The sequence below is a fragment of the Castor canadensis genome, chromosome 7, assembly GCF_047511655.1.
Source record: "Castor canadensis chromosome 7, mCasCan1.hap1v2, whole genome shotgun sequence".
In the NCBI taxonomy this organism is placed as follows: domain Eukaryota; kingdom Metazoa; phylum Chordata; class Mammalia; order Rodentia; family Castoridae; genus Castor; species Castor canadensis.
The window spans coordinates 27475813-27495245 of NC_133392.1; the positions used below are offsets into that span (position 1 = coordinate 27475813).

The window sequence follows — 19433 nt, forward strand, 5'->3', positions numbered from 1 at the left end:
GAACGCTCCCGGCCCCACAGCCGCCCGCCCGCCGCGCGGCGCACGCACGTCGTCGCTGGCTGCGCGCTCTCCCGGGTCACTTTGACACGGCTCTCCCCTCCCACTAGCAGGACAATTAGCATATTAATAAAGCCCGGCCCAGCCCGGTTGGGGCAGGAGAGCCGGCGCCCGCGAGGAAGAGAGCGGGGAGCTCGAGCGCGAGCTCCGGCGCGAGGGCCAGGGGGGCGAGCGGCGGCGGCGGGGAGGGCGGCGGGAGCGCACAGACACGCACACGCACACGCGCACACACGGACACACCACTCCGGGGACGCACACCCGCGCGCACACACGCAGAGGCAGCTCGCCTTCCTGCCTGGCTTCCTTCCTGTCTGCTCCGCGCCTGACAGGCCCCTCGTTGCAGCCAGGGGCCGCCCGCACCGGACTGAGGCCGGGGAAAGCCGGCGGCTAGGGCAGCGGGGGCCGCGGGTGGCGGCAGCGGCTCATGCCCGGCCTGTCCCTGCGAGGGGCGGGCACCGTGACTCGGCTGGGCCCCCAGCGGCGGGCGATGTGAAGATGTCAGTGGGCTGTGCCTGTCCTGGTAAGTGGGGCGCGCGGCCGCCTAGCCCCTCCCTCCTTTGCCCTCCCTGTGGGCCCCTCACCCCTTGTTTGGCGAGAACTTATGTGGGGGGCGTCGAAGGTGTGTGTGGGGGGGTCGGGGCTGTAAGGGGTAAGCAGGGCCTCTGTAGGGGGAGGGTTGTCTCAATTGTGTAAATGCGCAGCAGCTCAGAGGCACGGGGAGGGGGCGCTGAGGATAGCTTGTATGGTTTTTTTTGTTGTTTTTTTTTTTAGAGGGGGAGGCTAAATGGGGAAGGATGGGGGGGGCTGAAATTCCCAGAATTCCAGGGTGTTAGCCAATCAGAAGTGACTCTGGACTTTTGACCCCCCCCCTCACCTCAGGTCATCATAGAGTTGTGATTGGCTGATTTGGGCTGCCCCCCCCTTCCTTGCTGCCTATTGCCTCTTACTTATCCTGTGACCCCCCCCACCCCCACCTCAGGCTGTTACTGAGGGCACTGTTTGGGAGGAGGGATTGATTGGGGCCCATCATGCCCCCCTCCAACTTTTCCTCCTGTTGCCAGGGAAGGTTAACCCTCCTGAGGGACAGAAGGTACTCCTAGGGGGTGCCAGATAATTGGACCCTTGGGTCCAGTATCTGTGCCTTAGTGGGAGGGGAAATGTGGCAGGCACAGGCAGGCTAGGAAATAGAGTGATGTTCAGAGTTGAGTTAGGGGAAGCAATGCTTGACCCCCAAAGTGAGAACTTTAGAGAGGACCTGGGCATGGATCACTACCTCCCCAAGACACATGTCAGCTCTCACCAGGGGACAGCCTGTATGTGAATGTTTTTTGGGGGGGAGGTTGGTAAGCTCTGCCTCAACTGTCAGGAGCAAAGAGAAGAACCATGTGACTGGAGAAGTAGTCTACAGAGGGTCTCAGAACACTGTCTTTTCAATTTGAGGACTTTGGGTCCTCGAATTGACAGTTTTGTCCCAGGCTACAGTCAGCTTTCTCTAGGAAGTCAGTGTCCCTGAATTTAGCCTCTTTTGGACCCTTTGCCCTTTCAGATGCTATACTCTTTTGGAGGCCCATACTCCACAACTGGACCCCCCTCTTCCCCATTCAAAACACACATACATAAGATCCCCAAGGAAAACTGCCATTGGAGCTGCTTCCTTGAAAACCAAACTGGTCTGGGCTAGGCACACACTTCAAGTGCCTGCTGAGGCTGACTTTAAGGGGCATGGGGCCCCAGAGGGAGGACTATGAAGGCCTGACAATCCTGGAATATCTGGGTGTGGGAACCCCTGGCTCCTGCAGCAGAGGTTGGGGGGAGAGGAGGAGAGGGAAGAGCTTGCCAAGTTGGAATACTGCCTGGCCCCATCATCCCTCCTACCAGTTTGATGTGCATGTTTGCCTGTGTGTTTTCTCCTTTGTAATTCACCCGTGCTGGGTACCCCAGTTCAGATCCATCCATGCTCAGAGCCCGCTCCAAGGTCCTGTCTGTTCATCACCACACTTAAGGAGAGGAGAAACAAAGGCTCTAAACAAGCTAGAAGGCTTGGTTCTTAGTTCCTTCAAATAGTGGGTAGGGATGTTTATGGAGTGGATGTCAGAGTGGAGGTGGATGAGAAGTTGGCCCTGGAGTTGGTCCAATAGGAGGAGGAGAAAGTTCCCCCTCAGTCTCTGAACATGGGGCTGTATGTATGTGGGTGGGGACAACTTAAGTCAGTGTCCCCAAAAGTCATGTTTCTTTCGTGTGTGGTGGTCTGACTGAAGGAGATGGGGCAAAAGATGGATAAGAGTAGAGAGTCTTTTTCCTGACTACTAAGAAGTCTGAGGGGCTGATGTCACTGAGGATGGATAGAGGTTAGACTTCAAGGAGAACCACATGAGGAGGGGCTTGAGAGTGGCCTGAAGGTGGGGAATGGTAGCATTTGGGGTGAGAGAAGACTAGGCTTGCTTGGGTGGGTAAGATCACATGCTTAAACACAAGGGCATCATGTCAGCATGTAGCAGTCCAGGCCCAAAGACTGCCCCCTCCACCTTAAGCAGCCCTGGGGTGAGGGCCCAGGCACCCTGGCAAGCCGCCTGCAGCCTGCCTGCCTGCCTGCCTGCCTGAGTCTCTCCTTTGTGCTCTGCTGTCTCCCAGCTCCTCCTCCCCCAGCCCGGCAGAGGCAGCACATGCCCCACACATGTGACTGAGGGAAGCCAGAGCACACGCAGACCCATACACATACACACACAGACAGACCATGAGATGCATATGTACATACCAGCTCTCTTAGTGCTCCTAAGGTGGACCCATTAACAGCTCCTGGGGTGAAATGACCAGAAGCAGGAACAAGCAAGCCAAGGGGCATCTCCTTGGGCAGGATGCTGAGGGGCTAGGGCCTGTCTGGGGCAGCATGTGGATCAGAAGGGTTAAGGCAGGGAGGAGTAGGGGGAGGGGAGGAGGCGGCAGTGGTGGCGGCTGGGAGCCAGGAGTGGAGGATGGCAGAGCGCCAGGCCAACGGGAGGCCCGGGCACAGACAAAGGAAGGGGAGCAGGCACACTGGAGGCCTGGGTCAGGGGCCCTGGCAGGGGGCAGTGCTAGTACCTCATCTCATGGCCTAGGGCTGACTGCTGTCCTTTGAGTCTCCACCACCAGTAGGACTACTCTCCTGGTGCCTTCTCTCACTCATCACTTTTGTCATTCTCTGCTGTTCCCACCATCACCAATTTTAGTGCCTTCTAACTCAGACTTGCTCCCTTTAGCTGGATCTTCCCTGCTCTGTGCACTGGGGGAATTGGGTCAGAGCAGGAACTACAGAAAGGGAACTAGGAGAGCCTGTTTTGAATGATAGACCAGAGCTTTGATACATCTTGGAGTTTAGGGGCCATTCTCACAGTGAGAGAGATGGTCCCTTGTAGCTCCTGTGTGACTAGACATGCTGGGTGGGGGTTCTGGGCTGGGGGCAGAAGCCAGAGCACATACTCCTCCCCAATCCCCATGTTGACAGTCATCTGAGGCTTGGAGGGGGAAGGGAGTGGGAATGGCTGCAGTTTCCAGGGCTGGGCTTGTATGTAGTAGGGTTAAAAATCTAGGATTCTAACCTCAAGCTCTCCATGTTCACTGTGACCTCTTCCAAGTTAGGATATATGACTCTGTGTGTGTATCTGTCTGTCTCCGAACACTTAAGATACTGCCTGTCAACACACTTTGTAAAGTTTAAAGTCAGGAAACAAATAATAGGAATTGTCAGTGGAGGAAAAGTATGGGTATTCCAGAGTTGGTTGTCAATTTTCAAGGCAGTAGAAATGTCTGTTTCCTGGTGTTATGCTGTATGTTGCAGGACCTGGCCAAATGTCATAGGCTTTTTTCTTTTTGCTGGGTGAGGGTGGGGTGAGAAAGGGGAGCAGTACTGGGGTTTGAACTCAGGGCCTTGGGCTTGCTTCAGGGTCTCAGTCTTCCTAGGCAGGTACTCTGTCACTTGAACCATGCTTCCAGCACATAAATACCATAGATTTCGATGTTCATAAGCTGACCAGGCTGTGATAGGGAATAGTGAATAGGTTTCAGGAGGGTGGGAGATTTGTGGAGTGAGTCCCTGTATAAGAAATGATCAGGGTATGTATGTGATAATCTGCCACTGGTTTAGGGGATAAAACAGTTTGGATGTGTGTATTGAATGGGTGGATATGTGTCCCAGCTTCCAGAGTGTATGGAAGTTAGGATCTCATGCAGACTCTGTATGTGTGTGTCGGCCTGCATGTGTATGTCCAAAGCTTTGGTTTATTTAGGGTTTGAAGCATATCACAGGTGTAAGTGTACTTACAGTGATTTATGTGAAAGAGAGAAGCGTTATTTAAATGTATGGAGGATGTTCATAGAGCAAGGTACAATATTATTGCACAAGCAGTGTGTGTGTCATGAGAAATCTTGTCCTTGGGATTATGTGTGAATATTGTCGGTGGAAGGTAAGGACTAGAGACACTCAAATTGCAAAGAATGAAAGTAGGAGCCTCCTCCTCCACCCAGTGTGTGTATTTTCCCTTCCTGCGGCTCACTACCCAAGTTTCAGAAGTATCTCCTTGCTTCCCATCCCCTCCTGTCAAATAAAACTGGCCCTATCCCACTAACCACATACAATTTTTTAAAATCTGATGTGGTGAGGAGGCTCCAGCAGTCCCTTCTGAGGCCATTCTGGCGACCCTTGGATGAACAAGTTTGCCTTCTCTTCCTCTGACAGCACCTCTTTTCCCTGGCATCCACATGGCTTCAGGGGTGGTGGTGGGGAAGGAGGCTTCTTGCTAAGTGGATATAAGCCAAGAATTGGAATTTAGCTGAGTTGGGGGCAGAGAAGCCTGGAGTGTCCCCCTTCCTCCAATCAGTGTTTACTTGGAGGCTGAAGTCAGAATGTGTCTCTGTCAAAAATAACCCCCAGAGCCTCCCCCCAGCTGCTCTGGGATTTCACCACTGGATCCCAGGGTGGCAGCCCAAACAGCCTTCAAGCAGAGATCACAGGGGCTAGGAAGAGAGATTTGTGGGAGCTTTGGCAGGTGGGTTGAAGATATTGAGAGTCTGCAGAGGCTAGCATCCTCTTCCACCCTTGCCTGTGACTTTGGCTCCCTAGCTCACTCCTGAGCACCACGCCTGGGGCTAAAGGGGTGCGCTTCGCTGCTGGTCCCCCCAGGCCTGTCCATCCAGCTCTCCCCCGGCCCAATCCGATCACTCCGGGTCTCTGGTCTTGGTCTCTTTTGTTTTTCTCAGTAGTCCCTCCTCCCTCCCTCCCTCCCTCCCTCCCTCCCTCCTTCTCTCCCTCCCTCCGCTCTTCCTCCCAGATCGCGGGGAGGGGGCGGGGCCGGCAGAGCAGCTCCACCCTCCGCCCGCCTTGGGGCCTCATTCGGAGAGTGGCTCGTAGAGCGAGCGGGGAGAGGGAGGGAGGAGGGAGAGAAAGGGAGAAAGAAGGATCCTGGCGGGCGCTGCGTGTGAGTGTGTGAGTGTGAGTGAGTGAGTGAGTGAGTGAGTGTGAGTGCCAGGCCCTGCCTCTCACGCTACCCCAGCAGAGGGGCCCAGTGGCTTGGGGAGGGCGGGCGGGCTGCTCGGAGGCAGAGTCAGCTAGCGGCGGCGGCAGGGAGAGCCGAGGAGGAGGAGGAGGAGAGAGGAAAGAGCGGAGCAGCCATTGTTGAGGGAAACCTTGCAAACAAAGAAGGCTCCGGACTCCCCGCGGCCCCCCGCCCCCCAGGCCGGCCCCCTGGCCTCTAGCCCCCGGCCCAGTGGCCATTGTAACTTTCCCCCGGGGCTGTGGCTGCTGCGGGGCGGGCCGAGGCTGTGCGTGCGAGTCTTTGTGCGGCTGGTGGAGTGGAGCTTTCAGCCAGGCCGGCCTGTCCCACTCGGGACATGAGCGACTGAAGTTGGCCCCACCTCAGTCCTCACCGCTGTCAGGGCCCCTCTGGGCTTCTAGGAGCTTCCTGCACCTCTCCTGGCCCCTTCAGTTCTCCCAGGTAAGTCTGGGTATCTTGCAAGCTTGTTGGGGGTGGGTAGAAGGCCTTCTGCCTGGCCCAGGCCTCATATGCTGGCAAGTGGAGAGGTGACCCCTCGTAGAGACAGGGCTACAGGCCTAGTGTCCTGCGATCAGCCCCCAAAAAGAGGACCTGCCCTCAGGTCAGTCTGGTTACCATGGGAATGTCCAGCTGGAGGTACTCCCTCAGCCCCAGGATGCAGGTTCCAACCTGAGAAAACTTTGCTAATTCTGGGCTTTTCTTCTCTCCCCTTTCTTAAAGGCTCCCAGATTACTGGGAAGGAGTGTGTATGACTTTAGGGCTAGATGTCACATCCCCTTCTCTCCCACCCCCACCTTGCTCCCTCTGCTCCTGCTGCTGGAGACAGGGACAGATGGTCTGGGTGATGTCCCTCCCCTTCTCCCAGCCCCTTGTGCTGGAGCTACTGGGAGTTGCTATGGCTCTGGAGAGATGGTGAGCTTGTTGTGTCCATTCACTGGAGGTGTAAATAGAGGCCCCCAACCCTAAACAATGCCTGTCTTTTCTCCAGGGAAAGAAACTAAAGCTTTGAGATTTTCAGAATTGGAGATGAACTCAGTTGTCCTGCTTTCCTTCTCTTCAGGTTCTTGAGATGACACATTTCTTCAAGTGGTCCTAAAACTAAGGGAACAGTGGTAGTTCTGTTTTTGAGGAAGGATGACCTAGTTAGGAGATGAGGGCTAAACCTACAAATTTATATTCTTGGGTTCATTGCCCAGGCCTGGCCCCTAGTGGGCTTCCTTTATGGTTTTAGTGTACCTGTCTATGTAGTGGGAAGTCTGGGCACTGGGTGAACTGACTCTTTCCTGAGACACAGGCTCAGTCCAAGACTGGCATGTGTAGGCAGTGTATTCTGTGCTTGGAGCATGTGGACGTGGCCTGTGAGAGCTCTTGCATGGGGTGAGTGCCTTTTGTGGGCACCCTGATCCTGCCTGGGGCTGCTGGGTTCCAGCCCTTCATAGGCATGTTGGGGCGAGCCAAGGGTGGAAGCCTGCTAGGCAGGATGAGGCACACACATGTGCAGGCACACACAAGCTCTGACTCTTGGCACCTTCAGGGACTGTGTAGTATGGGCCCCTTTGGAACCTTCCTTTTGCCCACATTGTGAGGAGAGGCCTCGAGAGAGAATTAAATGACACATGTTGGCACAGGGTCTTCCTTTGTCTCTTCCCCCCAGAAACAAAATTGGGGAGGGGGCTCAGATCCAATCAGTACAGCTACTCTTCCAAATGCAATCCAATTTGAGGAGCCTAAGAAAGCAAATATGACTGGAGCTAAAACCTTTGAGACCATGCCTTGGTTCCTCTTCCTTTCTGGTGGGGAGGGGAAGAATAGAGTTGCATGGGTACCTGGCTCCTACCCAACTATGAATTTAACTGTTTCAGTAAGGAAGTAGTGTATATGCTGCTAGATGATGTGGAAGAGAGTCTACACCCGTACCTGCCCAGATATACAATAGAGACCCTTGTGTTCGCGCTTTCTTTTTTTTTTTTTTTTTTTTTTGGTGATGGTACTGGGGTTTGAACTGAGGGCCTCATGCTTGCCAGGCAGGCACTCTATCACTTAAGCCACTCTGCTTGTGACCCTTGTATAGTTACCACTTGCCTTCTAACCTGAGCCCCCTAGGAACCTAGACTCTTTCCCAAGCCTCTTCTGTTCCATTTGTAAGTAGAATGGGATCCACTGCTGGATCATCTGTCTCCTTCCCCCAATGCAAGTCTCAAAAAGAGTTGAGGCTTTGGGTTTCTGGTTTGGAGACAATACTCAACCCATGGTGGGTGTGGGTGTGGGGCTGGACTGATAAGGTAATGGCGGTTGGTGGAGGAGGCAGAAGGGTCAAATGGTTATCAGGTGGGAGGCACCCAACAGGCATCCATCCCCCTTTATCTTTCTATCCCCTGCTCTCCTGAGACCATGGGGAGTGGAGGAGGAGCAGAGAGTTTTCCAGATCCCCCTTTCTCCGCCCCACCTTGGAAACTAGAGGGCAGTAAAGGGGTCATATGGTAGAAATAGTATAAGATGTGGGAATTGGAATATCTGGGCTTGAATCCTATCTCTGCCAGTTATGTATGATCTTAGCCCTTTATGATCTTTGAGCTCTCAGTTGCCTCATCTATAAAGTGAGAATGCTAACATGAATCTTGCTACCACACAAGGTTGTTGTGATGATTGAAACTTGCAGATAAAAAGGGGTGTGTGTCAGAATTAAATTCTTATGTTCAGATATTTATTTATTCTATGATATTGACATTGCTTTCCACCTTTAGTTCTTCTGTCATCCAGGGCTCAGCCAAACAAATGGGGTCTTGACAGATTCAAGTCTGGGCTGGGATTAGGGCTGAATACCTCCTTAATTAAAAAAGGCTGGAGCCAGATTTAGAAGGAGCAATAGGTACTCCCTGGAGTAGTCCCCTTCCCCAGTTCACCACTCTCTTAACCAGGCCAGTGGGCTCCAAAAGACCAGTCTGTATCCACATAGTCTAGCAGGTTTCCAGGAGAGCTCCCAAAAGCTCAGGGGACTCTTTGTTCCTTTTTCTCTTTTAGGTTGTTCCTCAAAGTCGTTCAAGCTGTACTCTCCGAAGGAGCCCCCAAACGGCAACGCCTTCCCCCCCTTTCATCCCGGCACCATGCTGGATAGGGATGTGGGGTGAGTCCCTTGCCTACTTCCCAGTCTTTCACGTTGGAGCCTGCCTAGAAAGGGGAGGAAATGACCCCCCCCCCATAATTCCTGTCTTCCACCCTCATTCTCATAGCCTCTTCCCTTACACAGCCCAACTCCCATGTACCCGCCTACATACCTGGAGCCTGGGATTGGGTAAGTGGAGTTCAGCAGGAGGGAGGTGCTTTCCATTACATGGGTAAAGGCACAAGGGAGCATGATGGGAAGACGGTACTCCTACTGACTTCCTCCTTCACTCTCTAGGAGGCATACACCATATGGCAACCAAACTGACTATAGAATATTCGAGCTTAACAAACGGCTTCAGAACTGGACAGAGGTTTGGCCAAGGGAAAGAGATTGGGAGAGAGGGAGGTCCATCTGGGCACCCATGTGGGATGTCTTATGAAACCTATACACACACCTCTCTCTTTACTTACTAGGAGTGTGACAATCTCTGGTGGGATGCTTTCACGACTGAATTCTTTGAGGACGATGCCATGTTGACCATCACTTTCTGCCTGGAGGATGGACCAAAGAGATATAGTGAGTGGCCTCTGAGGGTTCTTCTGTGGGGGTGTATACCTTCATTCTAAGGTCTGGAAGTGGGTTTGAAAGTGCAAAGAGGTCAATCTTGGCAAGGAAGATATCTGCCTGGCCCCCTTTGTGTTCCCTCAGTCCTGATGAGTTTTTCCCATCTTTACAGCCATTGGCCGGACCTTGATCCCACGCTACTTCCGCAGCATTTTTGAGGGGGGTGCTACGGAGCTATATTATGTACTTAAGCACCCCAAGGAGGCATTCCACAGCAACTTCGTATCCCTCGACTGCGACCAGGGCAGCATGGTGACCCAGCACGGCAAACCCATGTTCACCCAGGTCAGCAACCCAACAGGATGTGGAATAACAGGGCACCTGAATTTTATTTCCTATCTCCCTACATGTACTCAAGGCTGTTCCTCAAAGAAGCATAATGAGAAGTTGCCAAATAAGAAGGGAGGGCCGGCATGCTGTAGCAAGCTTTCAGCAGACATTTATTTGGTTTGTGGGTGTCAGTTTTCTGGGCCCCAGGGTAAATAAGAGCCTGCCCTCATAGAGCTTATAGCAGATGAGTGTATCCTTGGCCTCTTGGGGAAGGACAAGAATCTGTTAAGCTTTGCGATTTATGTGTGTATGCATGTAAGGACCAGATGTGACAAGTATATGGGAGGTTGGGGGAGGGGGTGTGTGCCATGACAGTATGTACTCAAATTTATGCGTAGGTAGCAGAAGTGTATGCATTGGGAAAGATGTAAGCAAAGGGGAGAACTGTAACAGGCACATTTTCGTGTATGTGGATAGGGGACAGTGTTGTGACAAGCCTGTCCCCCAGGTGTGTGTGGAGGGCCGGTTGTACCTGGAGTTCATGTTTGATGATATGATGCGGATAAAGACGTGGCACTTCAGCATCCGGCAGCACCGAGAGCTCATCCCCCGGAGCATCCTGGCCATGCACGTGAGTTTTGGGTAGGACACAAGACACAGGGAAGGCAAGCAGTGGGAGGATGAAACCAGGTCTGCTATTTCCTGATTATGACCTTAGAAGAGGAGGGTTTCATCATCTGAAAAATGGGCTAGTGTTAAGCCCTTTTTCTTTGAGGAGTGTCACAATGTTCAGATGCTAGGGCCGGTGAGCAAAGGCAGTCCAGATGCCAGTGTTCTTGTCTTCCACTCTAGGCCCAGGACCCCCAGATGTTGGATCAGCTCTCCAAAAACATCACCCGGTGTGGACTATCCAATTCCACTCTCAACTACCTCCGAGTGAGTCTCCTAATCACTGTTTCTGCCCCATCCTGTTGATCTCAGCTGCGTGTATCTCCCCTGACGAGCCACCTCCTATGGTCTGCCCCCAGCTCTGTGTGATACTCGAGCCCATGCAGGAGCTTATGTCCCGCCACAAAACCTATAGCCTCAGCCCCCGCGACTGCCTCAAGACCTGCCTTTTCCAGAAGTGGCAGCGCATGGTAGCACCTCCTGGTGAGTGCCTTACCCTCACCCTTACCCTTATCAGGACCTGACCCAGTTCCCCAAGGCTGTATCTTTGTTTTCTTATGAAATTCCCTCTGCTCCTTCCTTGCTCCTGGGTGTACAAGACTGAAGACAGGGTGGGCTTGGGCTCCTGAGGAGCCAGAATGTAGAACAGTGGGCCCAGGGCCCTTTCCCACTGGAGTTTCCTTTCCCTGGCACAGCGGAGCCTGCACGGCAGCAGCCCAGCAAACGGCGGAAACGGAAGATGTCAGGGGGCAGCACCATGAGCTCAGGGGGCGGCAACACCAACAACAGCAACAGCAAGAAGAAGAGCCCAGCCAGCACCTTCGCCCTCTCCAGCCAGGTACCTGTAAGCATCTCGGCTTTCTTCTCTCTTCTGGGCTGCCCCACCACTCGCCCCTGACCCATGTCTAAGCCTGAGCACACAAGCAGGCATAGAAGCAAAGACAGTTTTCCCAATGTACTCTGCCAGCATGAGCTGACTCCTTTCATTGATGAGAGAATCCTTCGCAGGCACATACATGATGGTAATCACATAGACTCAGCCATAGACACATAGAGCATAAAAGGACAGACAGCTATGAGAACATACGGACGTTCAGGACAGACAGCCTCAGGCACATGCCATGTGAAATACACACACCCACGCTAATAGACACACAGACTTGAATGTGTTTGCATATCTGAAATACACATGCATGTACACATTTCTCTCCCTCATTGTTTTCATCTGCTCCTTCTCTCTTACACGTGGACAGAAGTTTAGGAGCCCCCTAAAATCTGGGAGAGATGGATTAGGGAGCTAGGCGAGTGGATTGGTATTTCTTCCCAGAATCTAACGGATACGGGCTGTGATGCTCTGGTGCCCTTCAGTGGGAAGGATTCCAGGAGCTGAGGGTGTCAGAGGAGTTGGGGTTTTGAACTTGGGTGTGTGAGGAGGGGGTTGGGAGTGTTGATCTTCTAGGGTGGGTATGGGGGTTCTGGGGATATCTACTGCCCTGGGCCGGGCGAGCCCCTGCCCCGATTATGTTTGGGGACCTCCACCACTCTCAGGATGTGATGGTGGTGGGGGAGCCCACCCTGATGGGCGGGGAGTTCGGGGACGAGGACGAGAGGCTCATCACCCGACTGGAGAACACCCAGTTTGACGCGGCCAACGGCATTGACGACGAGGACAGCTTTAACAACTCCCCTGCACTGGGCGCCAACAGCCCCTGGAACAGCAAGCCTCCGTCCAGCCAAGAAAGCAAATCGGAGAACCCTACGTCACAGGCCTCCCAGTAAAGGCCCTGCCACGGCTATCCAGCGCTCTGCCTGCCTGCCCCAACCCTCGCAGCCCCAGGGAGCAGAAGACAGAATGAAGAGACTAAGCATCTAAAATGGGCAGCCTCCATCCACCCACTTCAGGGAGGAACTGAACTCTTTGGGGGCAGGTGCCAAGATTTGCCCTCCAGTGGCCCTGGGCTGGGCCTGGTCCCTGCAGAGTCTTGGGGTTGGGGGAAGGGAGTACTCATGTGGATGCCTACATGGACCCTGGGCCTCCTGAGAAATGTCGTGACCCCTCCACCCCCCAGGGCATTTGCCTCCATTCTCACCCCAGGTTCTGGGTTTTACACCTCCTGATTTCCCTCTTCAAGCCTGGGGTTGTCTATACCCATAGTCCTTAGGGGCTTAAAGTTTTGGGGCTTGGCTGAATGCCTCTCCCCAAAGGTGGCTGGTAATAGAGGGGTAAAGCTCTGGGCTCCTCCTCCCTTCTGCCACTTATCCCAGCTCTAACTTTTTAAAAAAAATAATATTATTAAAAATGTAAGTTTTAAAAAAACATCATGTCCCCCCTCTTCCCCATGTTAAAGTCCAGCTACCTCCCTCCTGGAAAATGGGGGGCCTAGGATCCAGGTGGGGTGAGAGTGGGGGCCGGGGATAAGCATACCATTTTATACAGTTTGAGAACTTCAGACCAAGGAGACACTTTGCCATCTCTTTTCCCTTTTCCTCTGGGGTGACTAGAGTTGGGGAAGGCATGCCATGGCTAGGGGTGAGGGGGTTACTGATAGCCACGTCTTTGTGACAACCCCTGCTGTTGTCTGTCTTCCCATCCTCTGGGACTCTGGCCTGTCCTACTAGTACTTGTGACTCCCTCTGTTCCAGCTCCACTCTCCACTCCCATGGTGTGTATATTCTTTAGTCTTTGATGGGGAGAGGAGAGGCTCCCTCCCCTAGGGAGGGTGGAGGGAAAGGAGCATACTTGTTTGTCACTGTTTTGTTTTGTCTCAGTCCAACAGGCATGAGATGGGAAAGGGCCTCATCCATTCTTATCCAAAACCCTCTTCCCCCAATCCCTCAAACTACATGTCTAGTCCTAGCCACCCCCCTCCACAGAGGGGAAGGAACCACTGAGGACATCCCAGCTCTAAGCCCACCAGAGAGAAATAGGCCTCTGTTTCCCACCCCCAGCTGAGGTGGAGGTTCTTTATCTCCCAATAACCCCTCCCTACCCTCATAGAAGGAAGGGGGGCAGCCAGGATCTCAGCTTCATTTCACAGTTGAATGTGTGGAGGCTCAGTGCCAGGAGGAGGCCAAGAGCGGGGTCCTTTCAGGGTCCCAGACTCATGGCTTTTCTGCCTTTTCCTGTGGCAAGTCCCAGGAAGTGTCAGTGCCACCTCTCTCCCCATTCTTCCCTCTGGGTTATGGGGTCCCTTGTACCCTATTTCCTCCATTCCAACCACTTTTGGGAGGGAGCTGAGGGAAGGGGTAAGGAAGGTGGGTGACCCCACCCCCACCCCAACTGTAATGCCTTTTTTTCTTTTTTTTTTTTTTTTTTTTTTTTTTTTTTTGGGCCATTTGAGTCATGTATGGTACCGATCAATAAAGAGACTTTTTGGTTTAAGAGTGTCATTGGTCATTGATGCCAATAAAGACAAGGCAATCTTTTTTTCCCATCCTCATAGTTCCTAAGGCTCATGGATTTCCCTCCCATCTCAGATTTCCCCTCACTCTTCTGAAATTGTTTCCCTGAATTATGCCCATTTCACCTCAGATGCCAAAGTTTGTCCCCAGATGTCCCAGCCTGGCTCCATCTCCCTCAGAAGTTGGCTTTCCCTACTCCAACCCCCCCAGTTGTTGCTCCTCACCCCTAGCTGTTATGAGGCTTGACAGGTGGCTCTCCTGAGGCAGGGTTCCTGCACAGAGTCCTGGAGTAGATTGTTGAGGGAGGGGTGGCAGATGGGGTCCTTGCCTAGGAAGGGTCCTTGGGTTGGAGGGTCTTGGATCAGAGTGCCTTGGAGGCTTCCTTTTATCTGTGAGATTCTTACCCCTACCCAGACTACTAGCCCTGCTGAGATCTAAACTGATCTCCCCAGGTGCTGATGTCCCTGGGTGGGGTGTTAAGAGAGGAGCAAGATTGTTTATCTCCTGCTGATTTGGGGTGGGGGCACTGAAGGAGGAAGACCCCTATGTTCCATAGGGATATGGAAGGAGGAATAGGTCCCCCTCAGATTCCTAGTAGTTCTGTCTCCAGGTCCCTCTTCCCCATCATTAAAGAGCATTGCCAAGATAGGGAGACCCTGCTGTGGGTTGGAGATGAGTCTTAGCATCTATAACCCCCCCTACCAGTGTCCCTCATTTTCATCCCAGGCAGGGGAAGCTGAGGCCTCAGACCATTTCCCCACTGAGGTCTCTTTGGATCTGAAGTAAAGCCTGAAAGACCTGCGCTTCTACCTCACCTCCCCAGCTGGCAGGAAGACACCAGAAGAAAGGACTACCTGGCCCACCCCACCCCTCTCCAATCCACAAGGTTACCTTGGCCCTGTCATGCTGCCATCCCAGCTCCTCATAGCCCCACTGCCTCAGGACCCCAAGGACTACACTTGCACCACCACCACCCTACTCCTGTAGGCCTGTCCCGACAAGGATATTTACCAGCCAGCTGCCACCACCAATTCATCCTGAGAATGCCAGGTAATGTGCAGTAAGTCCATGTCTGGCACTGGGTGCACTCGGGCCTCTTTGAGTGTATGCTAGTGTGTGTATGCATGTGATCACTGAGCTGGGAGAGGACCTGGATATGTGCAAGTATATGTCAAGGCAGTGTAAACTTGTTAGTGTGTATGTGTGCACACATGTGTATGTGTCTGGTGTCTGTTAGTGAATTCATTCAGCTAGCATTCACTGAGCCCTCTCCAGGTGCCAGGCCTGATCTAGGTGCTAAGGATATGGTATTGGATAAGATAGAGAAAACATGTCAGCTAGGTGCAAGTGGAGGCTCTAAGCACAATATAATTTGGATGTGTTGTTTAAATGTATAGTTTGTCATTGTGATTGTGTTTGGTTATTGGTTGCTGTGGCAGTTGTGTGACAGAATTGGGCATTTGTAGGTTCACATCCTGTATATGTGTGTGTTGAGGAGGAGGTTGGGGAAGAGGTAGAACTCCAGGCTCAGACCCTGCCCTGCTTGGGGGAAAGGAGAGAACTGAGAGACAGGGGAACTCAGTATTTGAATTCAGGAAACATGGTGGCTGCCCAGTGGCCATGGCAACTTCCTCTGAAGCCCCAGACTTGGCTCCTCCCCATTAGCCCCCAGCAGCCCCTGTGGGGAAAGTTCCTGATGAAGAATTATGAGGTAACTGAAGGAAGAGCACCTTCAAGACCCTCATACCCTCTATTTCCAGGTGTAGGTGTGGGCCCAGTCTTAGCTCAGCTGTGTGTACCACAGCCAGGGGTCCTGAACCAGCAGAGGCATGAGCTCTGAACTCAATCCCAGACCTCTGTATTTTCCACTGAATCTCCAGCTCATCCTTCTCCTCAGCTCCTTCCCCACATTTCCTGGTCTAGGCAGATTCAGCTTCAGCCCCTTTCCTACGACTTTCCTCTAATCTAGCGCAACCTCTGGCCCCTTTGATACCTGATCTCAGACCAGCCTGACTTCTAACCTTTCTTCAAAGGGAGGACTCTAGCCCCGTTCAATATGAGTCCCTTCCTAAGACAAAAACTCTTAAGCAGCTCTTCCATATCCAGAGCCCTTCCCCAATCCTCTTTCACAAAGTAGAGCCTTATCTTGGGATTGGTAGAAGTAGATGAAAAGGTAACTGGTTCAGAAGTATATCCTGGAAGAAGGGAAGGGCAAGGAAGCCAGGGAGATGAGGGGCCTGAGGTGCTGAGGATGCTCAGGTGTGCTCTGGGTCAGGTTGAAGGAAAGGCAGTGTAAAAAATAAGTCTGACAGCACTTGGAAGGCTGAGGTAGAAGAGAGGACCGTGAATTTGCAGTTAGCATGGGCTACATAGGAAGACCTGGTTCAAAAAACAAAAAGTCGGGCACTTGTGGCTTATGACTGTAATCATAGCTACTCATGAAGTAGAGATCAGGAGGATCTCAGTTCAAAGCCAGCCCTGGCAAATAGTTGAAGAAACCCTTTTTTTTTTTGTGGTACTGGGATTTGAACTCTGAGCCTACACCTTGAGCCACTCCACCAGCCCATTTTTGTGATGGGCATTTTTGAATGAGGGTCTCAGGAACTATTTGCCCTGGCTGGCTTGGAACTGCAATCCTGATGGCTGCCTCCTGAGTAGCTAGTATTATAGCATGAGCCACCAGCACCCGGAAAAGAAACCTTATCTTGAAAATATCCAATATAAAAAAGAGCTGGCAGAGTGGCTCAAGCCTGCCCAGCAAGCATGAAGCCTTGCGTTCAAACCCCAGTACCACCAAAAAAATTAAAAAGAAATAAAAAATAATAATACAGTTCCAGGCCAGATTTCAAAGATATGGTTTTGTCCCTGCTGGCCCTGGCTTCCTAGTAACCAGAATGTTTATGATTATCTGCTGACTATCATCCCTGTGACCATAATACCATTTTCTCAGGGTCCACCTCAGGAGCTCCTCCCCAACCCTGCTTCCACCCTGAGGTCTTTGATGAAGCTTGTACAGGAAATGGGTGGGAGATTATAGATCCTGCAGTTCTTAGCATGGGAATTGGGGGAAGCTGAGTGGGAATGGAAACTGACCCACACCTCCAAGATCATTATTTAGCCTCAGGATGGGGCAATTTTCCCCCAGATTCCAGGACCCCTTTCCTAAAGTAGCTAAACTTTTGGATTACTTCCCTCCCCATTGCCTCAGCTCTATGCCACCAGCTCAGCTCTCCTGGAGGAGAGTACCTGATGAAAAGTCTCAGAATGGGTGGGAGAAAAGAATCTTTTCCTCATCACCTCCAATAAGTAAGATTGCATGGAGGAGGTAGGCATAATTTCTCTCCTTTTAATGAACATCAGGTACACAGAACTAGATTAATCATAACCTTGGTCATGACACTTTCATCTTTGCAGTACATAAGTGCACATACAATGCACATTTATTCACTTTTAACACTGTGATAAGAATTCATCAGTATGAAAGCTAGGACTTTGGCAATATGGACTTTTGCTATGTGGTTATCCTCCTCCAAGCCCTCTTTCAAGTTAGCCATAATTCTCTTGTTTTCTTTTTATATATTTATCTATCTGTGTTCTTTTTGAGGGGTTGAACTCAGGGCCTCACACTTGCTAAGGAGATACTCTACCACTTGAGCCACTCCACCAGCCCTTGCTTTAGGTTTTTTTGGTTTTTTGGTTTTTTTTTTTGAGATAGGGTCTTATGAACCATTTGCACGGGCTGACTTCAAAACAGTGATCCTCCTGATTTCTACCTCCTGATTAGTTAGGATTACAAGTGTGAGCCACCAACAGTTTTTTTTGTTTGTTTTGTTTTTTGGTGGTTCTGGGGTTTGAACTCAGTGCCTCGCACTTGCTAGGCAGGTGCTCTACCACTTGAGCCACACTTCTAGCCCACTAGTTATCTGTATTCTAAAAAGGTATGAAAATTTTGAAATTCTAGTTATCTTTTTCTTTTCGATACTGGGGTTTGAACTTAGGGCCTAAACCTTGAGCCACATTTTTTTGTGTGTGTGAAGGGTTTTTTAGAGATAGGGTTTCTTGAACTATTTGCCTCAGCTGGCTTCAAACCACAATCGTCCTGATCTCTGCTTCCTGAGTAGCTAGGATTACAGGTGTGAGCCACTGGCACCCAGCTGAAATTCTAATTTTTACCTTATTATAAGGTAATACTGCTATATATAACTTTGGTGGCTATTTTTGATATTTTTGTTTAATTTTGTATTACTAAGATTTACATTATTACATATGTTTACAATGTATTCATTTTGAGAACTGTATAATATTCCATCTTGTAACCCTATTACTGTTATTCACTCTCCTGTCACTGGACATTTGGGTTATTTCTAGGTTTCTGCTATTGTGAAAAGCACTTCTATGAACACTGTTTTAAGTGTGGTCTCTGAAACTCATGTTCTCCCTCTGAAGTGCAAGTATGAGTACTTTTACTATGCTAGGAGATCTAGAGTTAACTTGAATTAAAGTGCAAACATTTACTGAATACCTGTCATATAATCTGTATGTGGTCCATTTTTTCACTCAGCTAGTCAAGTCATATTTAGTAAGTATCTAAACATACCCAGAGCCAGAGATAGGACAGTGAACAAGGCATCATGGCATATACCGTTGAGCAGGGTAGCATGTTAAACAAATGGTTATATATATAGATATGCAATTATAATTTATAATATAGCTGAGTAGTGTGGAATAAACATGATAAGGAGACCTTATTTAAATTGATGAATTAAGGAAGGTTTCGCTGAGGGAGTGATGTTTCAGCCAAAAGGAAGACTTAGCCAGGTGATAGGTACAAGGCAGAGAATTTCAGGTGGAGAAAACAGGTTTGGATGTTGGAAGAAAAGCAGTGGATTCTAAGCCTAGTGAACAAGGGCAAGTGATGGGGGGGCAGGAGGAGGAGACTGGGGACAATGCTATGGTATTGATGGCTATAATGATGATAGCAGTTAACATTCATTCTGATCAAGGTTACTAAGAAGACTTATGTCAATTATCTCACTAAAAGCTTACTGATTTTTCTCAAAACATTTTTTTCTAAATTACCTATTTTTTTCTTTCACCTTATAATATAGGACTGTCATCTCTCACTTTATTTACACAGGAGGAAACTTAGGATCAGAAAACCCAAGCAACTTGCTCACAGACACAGAGCCAGTAAGGATTTCTAATTTTATCCAAATGTAATGGACACTGAAGGATCTAAGTCAGGTCATGATTAAGATCTGGTTCCTAGAACTGGGAGGGTGGCTCAAGTGCTAGAGCACCTGCCTAGCAAACATGAGGTCCTGAGTTCAAACCCTGTACTGCCCCCATCCTGCAAGAAAAGTCCTGGTTTCTACCTTCCAGAAACCCCCAGAGCAGGGGAAAAGGCTGATCTGGCTATAGTTTGAGTGACAAGAACACTTCAGGGAGTGGGGTTAGAAACCTAGAAAGTGCTATGGAAATATAGGAATAGAGGAGACCAAAGGGATCTGGGAGGGAATCTATTTGCTGACAGTGACATTGATTAAGATTGTTTTTTGGGAGAGTGGTAGGTGCTGGGGATGGAAACCATGGCTTTGCTTCTGCTAGGCAAGCACTCTACCACTGAACTACACCCCTAGCCTGGTTGTGACTTTTGAAGGCAAACTTGTGGTAGGTGATTTTGGCCAAGAACCCATTTACATTCTAAGCAGAGGGATGGCATTCAGGAAGATACTGATCCAGAAAGACAAATAATAGTGGCCTCTAAGCCGGGTACTGGT

The 19433-nt window shown here is 50.8% G+C and overlaps 1 protein-coding gene across 4 annotated transcripts; it reads left to right on the top strand.

Moving 5' to 3' along the window:
• The first annotated feature begins 145 nt into the window (after window positions 1–145).
• Window positions 146–18290, top strand: Ldb1 (LIM domain binding 1). Of its 4 annotated transcripts, none has more exons than XM_074078451.1 (11): window positions 146–577; window positions 8604–8706; window positions 8830–8874; window positions 8983–9058; window positions 9162–9264; window positions 9425–9597; window positions 10091–10213; window positions 10435–10518; window positions 10611–10734; window positions 10947–11095; window positions 14380–18290. In XM_074078451.1, exons 1-11 carry the CDS (start codon window positions 553–555, stop codon window positions 14437–14439), a joined length of 1065 nt encoding a protein of 354 aa, XP_073934552.1. In that variant the 5' UTR covers window positions 146–552; the 3' UTR covers window positions 14440–18290. The 4 variants fall into 4 exon arrangements, with proteins under 4 accessions (XP_073934552.1, XP_020026817.2, XP_073934551.1 ...); XM_020171228.2 differs by lacking the exon at window positions 14380–18290 and adding an exon at window positions 11800–13532 and having other exon boundaries at window positions 147–577; window positions 10947–11089; XM_074078450.1 differs by lacking the exon at window positions 14380–18290 and adding an exon at window positions 11800–13532 and having other exon boundaries at window positions 148–577.
• The last annotated feature ends 1143 nt before the right edge of the window (window positions 18291–19433 follow it).

What these genes read in the sequence shown, in the direction of transcription:
- Ldb1 (XM_074078450.1), top strand. Translation starts at nt 553, where the DNA reads ATGTCAGTGGGCTGTGCCTGTCCTG. An exon ending in GCAAACCCATGTTCACCCAG is followed by an intron (nt 9,598 to 10,090) that starts GTCAGCAACCCA and finishes CCTGTCCCCCAG; the next exon opens with GTGTGTGTGGAGGGCCGGTT. An exon ending in CCCTCTCCAGCCAGGTACCT is followed by an intron (nt 11,096 to 11,799) that starts GTAAGCATCTCG and finishes CACCACTCTCAG; the next exon opens with GATGTGATGGTGGTGGGGGA.